The sequence below is a fragment of the Hyperoodon ampullatus genome (genome assembly GCF_949752795.1).
Source record: "Hyperoodon ampullatus genome assembly, chromosome: X".
Taxonomy (NCBI): Eukaryota; Metazoa; Chordata; class Mammalia; order Artiodactyla; family Ziphiidae; genus Hyperoodon; species Hyperoodon ampullatus.
Window position 1 is genome coordinate 59,364,910 of NC_136913.1, and position 13,635 is coordinate 59,378,544.

A 13,635-nucleotide genomic window follows, 5' to 3' on the forward strand; every position below is an offset into this window, starting at 1 on the left:
AAAGGGGTTCAATTCCAGAAGCAACTTTCATTCATTTACTTACCATTCTTCATTTACTCCTCATGATCATGCACTTTTGCCTTAGCAGCCAAAGACAAGGACACCTATCTGGATTTGAAGCCCCGCTCATATACCCACTTCCTAGCTTTGTGACTTGGATTAAGTCATCTAATCTTTCTGGGCTTCGGTTACCTCATCAGTAACATGGGACAGTTATTGCCCGTCTTAGAGGTATCTCTTGGGATGTTAGGTACATTAAATGAAAATATGTATAAAATGTGCAATAAATGTATCATTACCTAGGGGCCTAAGACTATAACACTATCAGCTGTGGCAGCAACCACCCCTTCATTCTGTCTACAGTAATTTTGGAGCCACTTGGCCTCTTCCCACAGGTCCTACAGTGGAAGCCAAAACTTCTTGGGCTGCAGCGTGAAAGCAAATCCCACTGGGGCTTAGCAGAGTGTCCTCTTGGGGACGGGGGGGCCTGTGTGCGGGGACTCCTCAGGCCAGTCAGTATCTTCCTTCCTTCCACCCTTTTTCTACACACACACATACACATGCGTATTTTAAAAAAACCAAATTGGTATCATTCTATTTGAACTACTTTTTTTTTTTAACTTAACAATACATTATAAGCATTTCCTTCTCTCCTTAGTCTTCAATACGATGATTTTAATGCCTGCATTCTAGCCTGTGAATGTGCCACAATTTATTTGTCCTATTCTATTGCTGGACATTTAGATTGCTTTCAATTTCTCACTGCTACAAATATGCGACTGTAATATCCTTGTAGCTGAGTCTTTGTCTATATTTCTGATTATTCCCCTTTGATAAGATTTCTAGAAGTGATCTAGGTCCAAAGGAGAGGCTTTCAATGCATACTGGTAAATTGCCCTCCAGAAGGAGTGAGCCAATGTACACTCTCAGGGTGTGAGAGTGTTATTTTCCCATATAGTTGCAAACACTGAAAATTATCATCTTTGCTCATTTGTTAGGTGAAAAATGCTGTATTAGTTGACCCTCTGTTGATTACTAGTAAGGTAGAATATTCCTCTAAGTATTTGTTAGCATGTCTATTTCATTCATGCTGGAACAAATAATTCTTAATTTATTGCCTGTTCCTGACATTTGCTTAATTTTTTATGGGTAAGTTTGTCTTCTTCTTACGGATTTGTAATAGGTCCTTCCACTTTTCATTCGGATATTTTTTAAAACTAGTTTTTCCCATACATTATTAGGCTCTCAGTGTTGTTTCTGACTTTTTGCGTGTGCTCAAGTTTAAAATTGTAAGGGAGTCTATCTATCGATCTTTTTCTTTATGGTTTCTGTCTTGGTATCTTGCTTAGAAAGGGCTTCCCCATCCCGAGGTTGCATCAATATTCGTATATACTTTCAAGTTTCTTATGCTTTCTCTTTATATTTAACACTATTTAACATATCCACCTGGAAATTACTTGGGTGGAGGACAAGGACATAAACTGATTTTCTCCAATTATGGTAATTAACCAGTTAGCCGAACACCACTTACTGAATAATCCACCATTTCACCACTGATTTCAAGTGCCACCTTCCACATATATGACATTCTTATGAGAGGGTAAATCTCGTTTCAGCCAGTCCCACAGAATAACTGCATTCCAGTGACCTCCATGTGAAACTGCCAGCTGTCCATTCATCCATTCACTCCATATTTACTGAAGAGAATGGTGATAAACAGTAGAGGTAGAGAGATAAAGATCCAGTCCCAGCGCTCACCATCTAGTAGAGATGGCAGATCGGAAAATAGACAGAAATAAACAGAAGGCAGCATGACCAGTGCTGTGATGAAAGGAAGCACAGAGGAAGGACACTTCATCAGACCTGGGGTGGCAGGGAGGCTTAGGAGGAGCTCGCAGAGAACACAGCCAGAGCAAAGGCAGGAGTGAAAGAACAGGGTGTCGGGACTTCCCTGGTGGCCCAGAGGTTGGGAGTTTTCCTTCCAATGCAGGGGGTGAGGGTTCGATCCCTGGTCGGGAAGCTGGGATCCCACGTGCCTTGAGGCCAACAAACCAAAACACAAAACGGAAGCAGTGTTGTAACAAATTCAATAAAGACTTTAAAAAAAAATGGTCCACATTTAAAAAAAAAAAAAGAACATGGTGTGTCCGTGTTCAGTGGAGCTGGAGGGTAGAGGTGACAGGTGAGGGAGCTGTGGGAAAGAAGCTGCAGAGGGAGGCTGGCATGGTCTCCCAGCTTTAGTAACCATCGGTTTTACTCATAATATTACAAATTAAATAAATACACATTGAATGAGATACCATTTTTCATCAGTCAGATTAGCAAAGAAGTCAAGTTTGATAATATGCTGTGTTGATGGGAGAATGCAGAAACAGGCATTCTCAAACATACTGTTTCCCTTGTACATGACTAAAGAATATATTTTAAATGATACTATGGGTTGCTTTTGAGGAGGGGAACCAAGTTGCTGGGGGAAAAGGATGGGACGGAGCTTTGCACTGTGTAATCTCTTAAACGGCTGATATTTTGAACTATATGAGTTAATAAATAAATCTAAGCCTAACTAACTCACTAAATAAAACGCACATAGCTTTTGAACTGGCAGTCTATATCCAGGGATCTATACTACAGGTATACGTATTATACGGCAGTATATTTCAAGGCTATTCATTAGAGTGTTGTTTGTGCAAGTAAAACTCTAGATACAACCTAAATATCCTCAGTGAGGACTAGCTGAGTAAATTTTGCATCATCCATATGAATTGTTTCCTCTAGGGAGAGGGAAAGAAATGGGTGGGTGGGAGGAGGAAGGTGTTGAGCTTTTTCCTTTTAAACTATGTCCTTCGATAGAGTTGGATTTTTTTATTGCAAGGCTATATGTCACCTCATTCTCTCTCCTGCCAGCCCCTGGCAACCAACATTCTACTCTCTGTCTCTCAATTTGACTACCCTATGTACCTCATATAAGTGGAATCATACAATATTTGTCCTTTTGTGACTGGCTTATTTCACATAGCATAATGTCTTCAAGCTTCATCCACGTTGTAGCAGGTGTCAGAATTTCCTTTTTAAAGCTGAATAATAGTCCATCGTGTGTATATACCACATTTTGTTTATCCATTATATCATTGAATTCTTAAGTAGAAATTTGTATCTATGTATCATCTAAAAACTAGAAAAAATGATTTCAAAACACTATTTCCTTCCTTCCTCTTCCTCTGGGATAATTTAAATATCATAGGAATTATCTGCTCCTTGAAAGTTTGAAATAGTCCATATACTTGTGAAATTGCGCCGGGGCCTTTTTTTGAAGTGAGACTCTTTGACAGTCAGGTAGAGTCCCTGGAAGAAAAGCTATGCTGTGTAAAACAACCATAATTTATCTAAAATAGATAGGGACAAAAATTAGACAACAAAGTCAGGAGGTAAAGAGTAAATGTGAAATTTTTCTTATCTCTCAGAGGGTGAATCAAAGATACCATTTCAGTTTTGAAGTTGAAAAATTGAGAATTGTAGGCTTAAGCGTGGGGCTTACCGTCATAAAAATAACCACCAGTAGAACTAAAAGCGAATTGCCTATGCTCCCATTTAGAAGATTTAAAAAAAAAGAATAAAGGAAAGAGAAAACCTAGCCCTTGGAGCAACAGATAGAAAACAAAGGAAAGAGAAATAGTGAACTGGCCTTTTGTCATGGGGTCGCGGAGGGCGAGGGAGGAGCCAGGTAGCTTGTGCCTTTTTTTCCTGGCGTCTTCATTTTTACTTTGGTTTAAATTATTTTGCATATGGAGATACCAAGGTTGTGCTCTGCGTCTGTGGCCTGTTCCTACTTGGAAAAAGAAGACATCTTCTTATCTCATTTTGATTCTGTTTTATTTCGGTGGGTATCTCCTAGGGGGATTATGCATATGCTCATTAACTCAGCCATCAAGTCCCAACTTGACTTTGAATAGGAAAAATGTGCCCCTTAAATATGTTTACTGCTCCTGAATTAATCTTGCCAAAACACTTTGTTAACCATTGACCTAGATGATCTCTGTAGGCCCTTCCAGCTCCCTCTGTGCCTGTTTTGGTTTCTCTGTCTCTCTATCTCTCTGTCTCTGTCTCTGTCCCTCTCCTTCACACACACACACACACACACACACACACACACACAGAAATCTAGGACCTGTCTCTGAACATTGTGTATGACCCCACAACACTACATGGCAGAAACAATAGGGAAGCAGTCTTGGTTTGGCGTAAGAAAGAAATGTTTTGATAATCAGAGCTATTCAAAGATATGAAAAACCATCTCACAAGGTGGCGAGTTCTCTGTTATTGGAGATGTGTAAGCCCAGGCTGGATAGCCACCACCTCAGAGGTTTTCAGGCCATTCAAGCGTCTAATGGGGATTTAGAAGAAATTTGAAAACAAAAGAGGTTTCTTTTACTTAGAGGTGGGGAGTGAGGCAGAAGAGAACCACAGAAGCCCCTGGGCATGGGGAAGGCCTGGGCTGGGAGCTGGGGGAGTACTAAAGGAGATTTGCCAGGCCTCTTTTACTCAGTTGAGTCCTCTTTCTAGAACCACAGAAATGTTCATCCCTCCCCCAGGGATGGCCCTGATGAGTCTTGAGTTTGGAAACAGAAGAGTATTGTGGAGCTGCAGGAATAGCCTAAGGTGGAGACACCACAACTGCAATGTTGACTCCAGCCCTTGTTCCGAAGTGCAAAACTACCGGTTGAGCGGGCTTGCAGAGTTGCCCAAGGGACCTGTTCTAATGAATAGCCTAGAAACACTGGAATACATTCTCAAGTGTGTAAATAGTGCTTCTGACATATCTGAGGGGGCTTGAAAACAGTTTAAGTATCCTAATCAGTTCAACCAAATACACTGAGTATCTCTACTAGCAGGCACTGCTGGCTGGGCAGGGGCCCAGGAAGGCCAGGGTAGGGGCCCCAAAATAATTAAGACTGAGTTTGTGCTCTCCATGGCAGCCTCACGGCCTCGGAGATGAGAAGCACACAAATCCAAGTGACTGCCAACCCAAGGCCCACGCTTAAGTGCTGTGGTCCAGTTAAGAAGATGAGGAAGTGAAGTGGGAATGCTCTGGGCCAGCTTGGAGTAGGGAGGAAGAGGGAACGGGAAGCTCGGAAAGTTCATCTCAGATTTAGGGGGGAAGCCCTCAAGGGAAGAGCGTCCCAGGCTGTGAGGACCCCAGGAGGCAAACACCAGAGGTGGCAGTGGGCGAGACACGAGTAAAGAAGGGTTGTTCGGGCTTCCCTGGTGGCGCAGTGGTTGAGAGTCTGCCTGCCGATGCAGGGGACACGGGTTCGTGCCCCGGTCTGGGAGGATCCCACATGCCGCGGAGCGGCTGGGCCTGTGGGCCATGGCCGCTGGGCCTGCGCGTCCGGAGCCTGTGCTCCGCAATGGGAGGGGCCACGGCAGTGAGAGGCCCGCGTACCACAAAAAAAAAAAAAAAAAAAAAAAAAAAAAGAAGGGTTGTTCGCATCTCCAGCGTCTGTTTCCCTCCATTACCACAAAAGCCTCCAATGTCCTTTTTGGGGGTGCGAACCCCTGTCACCCTCTTGGGGTGACAGCGGTTCACCTCCAGGACCCTCCCCTTTCAGGTCTGCCAATCAAAGCACCGATTCTTCCGGGCCACAGTGATTGGCTCAAGGTGAATCTATGGCTTGGGCCCGCCCAATCAGAGTGAAGCCCATGAGCACACGCGCTCTGTTGCTCCTTTGAACCTGTGAGAAACAAAATCCGGAGCCCCTGCCATCTTGCATCTGTGGGAGCTGGCAGGGGAGGGACTGCAGTGACCAGGGTGGCCGAGGTGAATCCACCAAGGTTCATCACCAAATTGAGTCACCTCCTAGGAAGAGGCTAATAATAAGGCTTTCCTGGAATTGGAGGTGAGTTCAAAGTTCTTGGAAAATCACGTCAGAATTTTGTTTGAAACAAAAGCGGAAGGAAATGGGCAGCGGCAGCGGTGTTTTCCCATGTCCACGAAGCCGCTTTATCTGGGCTTCTCAGCTACCTTGAAACCAAGAACGGGCTACTCGGGGTATTCTAGCCCCTGGGGAGTGGGCTCTCTAAGGAGTAAGTGAGAACTCGGGGGCCTGTGGCAGTCTGATGTGAATGAGTGTTTGTCCATTCCCAGGAATGCAAGCATCCCTGAGGGGTCCTGGGAGTAACCGGGTTCTGATCCCAGTCATGAGTTTGTGATCATGAGCTGCCTTCCCGTAGGGCCCAGATTCAGTGACCAGCCACATCGGAGAAGAGAGACTATTTCTGCCACTTGCTCCATCCTTTGTGGAAAAAAGTCTTCTGTACTCTAGAGGCAATAGAATCCGTTAAAAGTTTGTTTTTCAGAAGGAATGAGACATCAGAGCTATGCTTTAGACATAAGGAATCTTAGGGGAAAGAATGGATTGCAAGGAGAGAGATTGGAGGCAAGAAGCTGATTTGAGAGGCTGTCTTTTCATCCATGACAGACGAGGCTGACCTGGCCTGGGGCTGTGGCAGCAGGGAGAGAACAGGGGACCAAAGTGATGGACACTGGGAGTAGAATTAACATTTGTTTTATGTGGCGGGTAAAGACAAAGACAGGATCAGAGGTGATTCCCTGGTTTCTGGCTGGAGTAACTCAGGAAAAGGTCCACTGAGATAGGCCCTTAAAAATCCCTTCAGTTACCAATCAAGTAGAGTGTCCCCAGTTTCACGTATACAACCTTTGTACACTAAAGCTTTTTGTACCTCTGAGCCAAACTGAAAGGAGCATGTGAGTGAGCACAGACTATCTTAGAAAGGATACACAAGAAACTCAAGGAGTCCAACTCAGCAGCTGAGAATAGGGTGTAAAAGCACTGATGATTCAAAATAGAAATAGAGTTTAAAATTTTAACTATATAATCAAATTTTAAGAATAAAAGCAGTTCAGGATTTCCCGGGTCGTCCAGTGGTCAGGACTCCACGCTTTCACTGCCAAGGGCCCGAGTTCAATCCCTGGTCAGGGAACTAAGATCCCACAAGCCACATGGCATAGCCAAATAAATAAATAAATAAAAGCAGTAGCAAGACAAGAGTGTGTCAGCCATCAGTAGTCACGAAGCTCAGATTTTTTCAGTTGATAATAATAAGACAGGAGCTTCAGCAGGACAATGCAGGGAGGGCTCTACATCCTTCCTCCTGTAGTTCTCTAGTAGGTAACTATTTGACCACAGTTCACAGCCTGTCTCTTTGTCATACACACATCCCACTGCTTTCAAGGAAAGCAAATAATCCTCAGAGACAGTAAAGTCTAAATTCCACATCTTTTGGTTAAAATGGTAAATTGTATTTATTTTACTATAATAAAAATCATATTATATATACATATGTATACATATCCATTTATACAGTTATATACATACAGATACATGCATATATAAATGAAACACTAAAAAGCTACAAGCCAAATGTCAGCAGTGAATTGTGAAGTCTGAATTGTGAGATTATGAGATTTTTACTTTCTTTTATTTGTTTTTGGCTTTGTAGGGTCTTTGTTGCTGCACGAGGCTTTCTCTAATTGCCCTGAGCGGGGGCTACTCTTTGTTGCAGTGTGCGGGCTTCTCATTGCGGTGGCTTCTCTTGTTGTGGAGCACGGGCTCTAGGCACGCGAGCTTCAGTAGTTGTGGCACACGGGCTTAGTTGCTCCGAGGCATGTGGGATCTTCCTGGACCAGGGCTTGAACCTGTGTCCACTGCATTGGCAGGTGGATTCTTAACCAGTGCACCACCAGGGAAGCCCGAACACATTACTTTTTCAGGGAAAAATAAGTGTGTTTCTTTAAATCCACTTGAGTTTGCTTGAACAGGCTCTTTGCTTTGGCCAAGGAGGAGGCAGGCCCTAGGGGCAGATGCACGTGTGTTCCAGCGCAGGAATTTCTCCTCTCCAGGCCTGCCCTCCACCTTTACAAGGCGATTTCAGGCTTGCAGAGCTCATGAAGAGTCTCTCGCTCACACATGGGCATTGTCAGAGGGCATGTACAAGGCCTCTTTGAATCTCATAGATGAATTTACAACCGTTTCATGAGGGATTCCTCCCGATGGCCCCAGAAACTATGTTGGGACTGTTCTGCCTGACTTACAGCCAAGAGTCATGTCAAGGCTGCGTGTGGCAGCAGCACAGTGCGGTGGGAAAAGTGACACAGACGAGTCAGCCGTGGAATTCTGCAGTGTGACCATCAGCCCAACACTCCCCCTCTCTGGCCCTTCCTTCCTTCATTGCTAAGATGAGGGGATCATTAATTCCATTAAAAGCAGTATAATTGTTTCCTGAAATCGGACCCACAATGGATTTTGAGTTTTGCATCATTTGCAAAGCAGTTTCTGTTTCTTTCTTCTGCTTCTACTGATGCAGAGACCTGAGGCCCACTACAATGCCTTGTCTAAAAGCAGAACCACTAAACCTTGGTGACACAAAGAAATTGCCGCAGAAACTTTGAAATTTAAGAACTTTCTGTTTTGCTTTGTTGTTTGTTGTTTTGACTTTTTACTTTGAGCCAGGTCAAATTTTTAGCCTTGATGTATTTCCCTCACTGACCTTTGAAGAGAGAAGGGAGGTCCCCAGAGGCCAAGGTGGGGAGGGCGATAGGCAGACAGGATGGCAGGGAGCACCGCTTAGAGTTCTGTTAACGAACAAAATTCACCTGAGTGAATTTGAAGATCAATTGGCTTTATTCAGCAATTCACAAATCGGACAGCATCCCATCTAGCAAGCAGAGAGCAGCTCCAAGGAACTGTACAAAATGGAAGGTTTTGAAAGGCAGAGAAGGGGTGGGACAAAGAAGTCATCAACAAAATAAGGGGTTATTTCAGACAAAGGTCACCTTCCTTTTGGGGAAGGCAGGGGTCTATGTGGCAGACTACCTCACTAGTGCTGGCCAGGAAATTCCAGACTGACTGGTTAAAGTCACTTTCATGGGATGGGCTAAAACTGCAATTTGGTTACGTATTAAGTCTTGGTTTACTGATGTGGGGCATAGCACACGTGACTTCATTTTGGGCCTGTTGTTTCTTTGTTTAACAGTTCTATTTGAGTAGAATAGGCATGGCAAGAATAAACACAAAATGTTAACAGAGGGCTTCCCCGGTGGCGCAGTGGTTGAGAGTCTGCCTGCCGATGCAGGGGACACGGGTTCGTGCCCCGGTCCGAGAAGATCCCACATGCCGCGGAGCGGCTGGGCCCGCGAGCCATGGCCGCTGAGCCTGCGCGTCCAGAGCCTGTGCTCCGCAACGGGAGAGGCCACAGCGGGGAGAGGCCCGTGTACCGCAAAAAAAAAAAAAAAAAAATGTTAACAGGGGTTTTCTCCCAGGAGAATTATGGAATTTAATTTCTCCAGATTATTGACAGTGAGCATATATTACAGTTTTATTTTATATTGTATTTCAATAAAAATCAATCAGTGTAAAGATTCCTAGATACTGTGAGACTCATTAAAATCATTTTGTAGTATTTTTTTCTGCAAACAAAAGACCTTTTTTAATTAAGAAAAACATCATTTAAAATTGCAAATGCTTTTCTTTTTTTAATGAAAAAACAATTAGCCATGACTTTTTTCCAGTGAATAAAAATTTCCCTAACAGGCTTGCTCTAAATGTTAAATTTTAAAAATTTCAGTATTGTAGTGCTACCTCCATACACAATAGCTAGCATGATTAAAAGTTAAAAGCTTTCTTGAAACACAGAAAATCATTATAATGAATAATGCAAGTTAAAAAATTTTTTAATTCAGTGTTTTCCTCAAAGTAGCTTCATATTTTAAGTACTCATTAGAAAAACGAAGCTGCAAAGTAATTTGTAAAATGAGACCACTACACATCTATCAGAATGACTAAAAATAAAAAATTATGACACCACCAAATGCTGGTGAGGATGCAGAGAAACCTGATTCCGCATACACTGCTGGTGAGAACGCACAATGGTACAACCACTCTGGAAAATAGCTTCTTCACAAACTAAACATACACTTATAATATGACCCAGAAATTGCACTCCTGGGCATTTTTTTCCCAGAGAAATGAAGCCTTGTGCTCACACAAAAAACCTGTATATGGATGTTTATAGCAGGGGTTGTAACAACCCCAAACTGGAAACAGCCCGGATGTCCTTCAACAGGTGAATGGTTAAGTGAACTACAGTACATCCATATCATGGAATCCTAGTTAGCAATAAAAACGACTGAAGTTTTGATATATGTAAAAACTTGGACCAATGTCCACTTTCCTCATTTGTAACAGGGAGGAGGTTGTCATAACAGCCTTCCTGTTTGGGAATTCAAGATACAGATGAGCAGAGTGGGGCAGGATGAGAGCATGTTTGAAAGAGCTTAGGGATTTTATTTTATTTTTTAGAACTTTTAGAGATTCAAAATAATCAGAAGGAAGTGGCTTGATGAAGGCCAACTGTCATGCTTCATGGGAGCCCATTTTGGAAGCTGGGAACCCAGGAGAAGGGGAGTTTAGGGTAGGTGCATTCTGTTGGCACAAGACGAAGTCTGCTCAGCTGTAGTGAACTTTAAGGTTGTTGCTTTCTCACACTGAGATGGGACAGGGTGGATTTGAGGCCTAAACTGAAAGGATTCTGTGTTCCCAGGAACATAAGGAAATATCTTGTTCTGATACACAAAATTAAGGGTTCATCAGTCAAGGCAACTAAAGAACTGGAGAGAGCCACATTGCCTCCTGAACACTGGGAGCAATGGGAAGTCCGGTGTCAGAGCACATTCATCTGGTGTAACAGTATTTGTCACGTGATTCTCAAGCACGACCAGTGTCTGCACTGTGTTCAGGCTAGGAAGTGAAGTACGCAGTTCAGAGCCCACGAAAATCTCCACAAGCTCAGTTGCTGCACGTAATGCACAAAGGCGGGATTTTACATCCGGGACAGGAACCCCGCTAAAACCGGAAGCACCCCTTGCTACGGGGTCTGATGGGGGCATATGTAGTGTCTCCCAACAGCCAATCCTAGTGCCAGGAGTGTTTAGGAGGCGTAGCCGTGGAGAGACAGTGGCCAATGGCAGAGAGGGCCGTTAATAGAGTGAGGGCAACCGCGGGTGAGGGGAAGAGAGTACAGCCGCCACGGGAGGCTGAGGAGCTCTAGCCAGTTGGGTGGTTAGACTGTTGACGCGAACTGTAGCGGTACTTCAGCCACCAAACTTCGATTCTCGCCTGCCCTTAAACATCATGGGAGATTCACAGAGTGAGCATCAGCGGATGTTACGACGCCACAAGCGCGAGAAGGCAGAGCTGCAGGCCCACATTCAGAGCATGAAGAGCTCGGTCCCCAAGAGCGACGAGAAGAGAAGAAAGCAGTTGCTCCTCGATATGGCCCGCCTCGAGGCCGAGATGGAGCAGAAGCACCAGCAGGAGCTGCAGAAGTTCCAGGAGAGTTTCCCTGATAACAGCAACGTCGATTCAGTCACTGAAGATCTGGGCAAGCTGGATCTCGAGGACAAGGCTCCTCACCTCTCGAGGGCACGGAGAAGGCGCGAAAGAAAGGTGGCCCTCGAGAGAGAAAGGCAGGAGAGGATGGCCAAGGCTGAGATGGAGCATCTGGCCAGCTTCCGCCATGACGAGGAAATGAAGCTCGACGCCATCCTGTGGGCCAGGAATCTGGAGATGAAGGATATCCCGGCCGGCGGCCACTGCATGTACCGCGCCATCCAAGACCAGCTGGTGTCCTCCGTGACCGTGGAGAGCCTGTGGAGGCGCACCGCCGAGTACATGTGGAAGCATGTCGAGGACTTCCTGCCCTTCTGCAGCGACCCCGTAACGGGCGACGCCTGCAGCCGCGACGACTTCTTGAGCTACTGCGACGACATCGTGTTCAGCGCGTCGTGTGGAGGCCAGCTCGAGCTGAGGGCCCTGTCGCACGTCCTGCAGACCCCCATCGAGGTGATCCAGGCCAACTCGCCCGCCGTCGTCTTCGGAGAGGAGTACACCAAGAAGCCGCTCACCCTGGTCTACAGGAGCTACTCCATGTACGGGGAGCACTACAACTCGGTGAAGCCGCTCGACGCCGGCTCCGTCAGGTGCCCCGCCTGCCGTCTCTTGTAGGCCCGCTGCCGCCATCACCGTGGCGGCTGCCGTTGGAGCCGAAGCTGCCGCCGCCGCGTCTCCTCAGCAGGCTCCGCTTTTTTCCTTCGGTTTTCTCAGGGTTTTGTTGATTCATTTTACTCAGAGTTCACCCCCTCTCTCCACCCCCGCCCCCCCTCCTTCCTCCCTCGCTCTTCTATCCTCCTCGACCGTCCCTGGGTTGCTTCTTTCACGGGGTTAGGGGGACCGGAGGCCGGTGACCAGGAAGACATCTGCACCGTCCTACCCTATTGGAGTGACTATGCCAAGTTCCCACCTTTCTTGCTCCGCGGCATGTGGGGTGGGGTCTTCCCCGACCGGGGCTCGAACCCGTGTCCCCAGGATTCTTAACCACTGAGCCACCAGGGAAGCCCTAGTATTTTGTTTTGTTTTTTCATAAAACCTTGTATGGTTGCAAATTAAGTACAGTTGTTTAGATGTTTTCGGAATTCTAAATAACGTTTGTTAACTTTAGAAGTTAAATGTAAGCGTTAAATGTAGAAAGTAGATTTACCTAAACTGATAGGCTAGATAAGGCTTGCTCTAAGATGTGAAAGATCTCAATTGAATTTCCTTTATTAAATATAAGAAAGGACATGACTTTATTCAAGTAGTTGATTCATTTCATTATATCTGCAATTGATGTGAAGTAAGAAGAGACAAACTGATAGGTAGTTTAACTTACTGTGAGGGGTGACGTCAACTAGTAAGTTTCCTTTATTCTCAGACGTAAAAGGGTATAACTTTGTTGAAGCACTTGGTCCACTTTGTTCTATCTACAACTGGTATGAGTGTGAAAGATCTGAACTTAGTCGTTTTCCTTAATTCTTAGAGATAAAAAGTATTTAAAGAGAGATTTTAAAAAGTATTAAAGTAGTTGATTCATTTTGTTATATCTGCAACTGCTATGAAGCACAAAAAAAATGAGCAATATACTTTTGCTGATATTTGAGACTTGTTGATATCTTGAATTTGCCCAAAAAAAGTAAAAGTGAAATGATTTGCAGTAAACAATTAAAAAAATTTAACCTTTAGGTCCTGTATTTCAGTGAGATTACTTAAATTCATTTAAAAATTCTTCGTACCCACCAAATGTTCTAAACTAAAACATACGAAGGGGAAAAGGCGAACAGTAGTTTGTTTAAAGAATAAAAGCAGTTTAAAAAAATACCTGGTTTTCTATTTTTGTATAGCTGACTGAGTTCATATAGAGTTTGTATCCCAGGATCGACTTCAGCAAAGGAATCCTGGAGGGTTAGGGAGCAGGAGTGAAGGGGGAGGACAGAGTGACAGATGAGGCTTTTGGAAGGAGGAATGGGCCTGCAGTCCTGATGGTGGTCTGGAGTGGAATATCTCCCAGGGAAGGATATAGGGAGAAATAAGATAGTTGAAGCTATCCTGAGTTGATGTTTCACTCAGTGAACACATCATGAAATGGCTCCAGTTAAGGATGTTCTCATTGCTATGCATGACAAAGGATTCTCACTTTCAAAAACTTGCCAGTCCAGGGCTAGTTGCAGGAGGGAAAGAAGTGCCA

The 13,635-nt window shown here is 44.7% G+C and overlaps 1 protein-coding gene across 1 annotated transcript; it reads left to right on the plus strand.

Annotated features, from left to right (window-relative positions):
- Positions 1 to 11,207: 11,207 nt before the first annotated feature.
- LOC307069684 (OTU domain-containing protein 6A-like) lies at positions 11,208 to 12,080 on the plus strand (the record flags this gene model as incomplete). The annotated part of the gene is made up of 1 exon (XM_079728037.1): positions 11,208 to 12,080. One exon carries the CDS (start codon positions 11,208 to 11,210, stop codon positions 12,078 to 12,080), a length of 873 nt encoding a protein of 290 aa, XP_079584163.1.
- Positions 12,081 to 13,635: the final 1,555 nt, after the last annotated feature.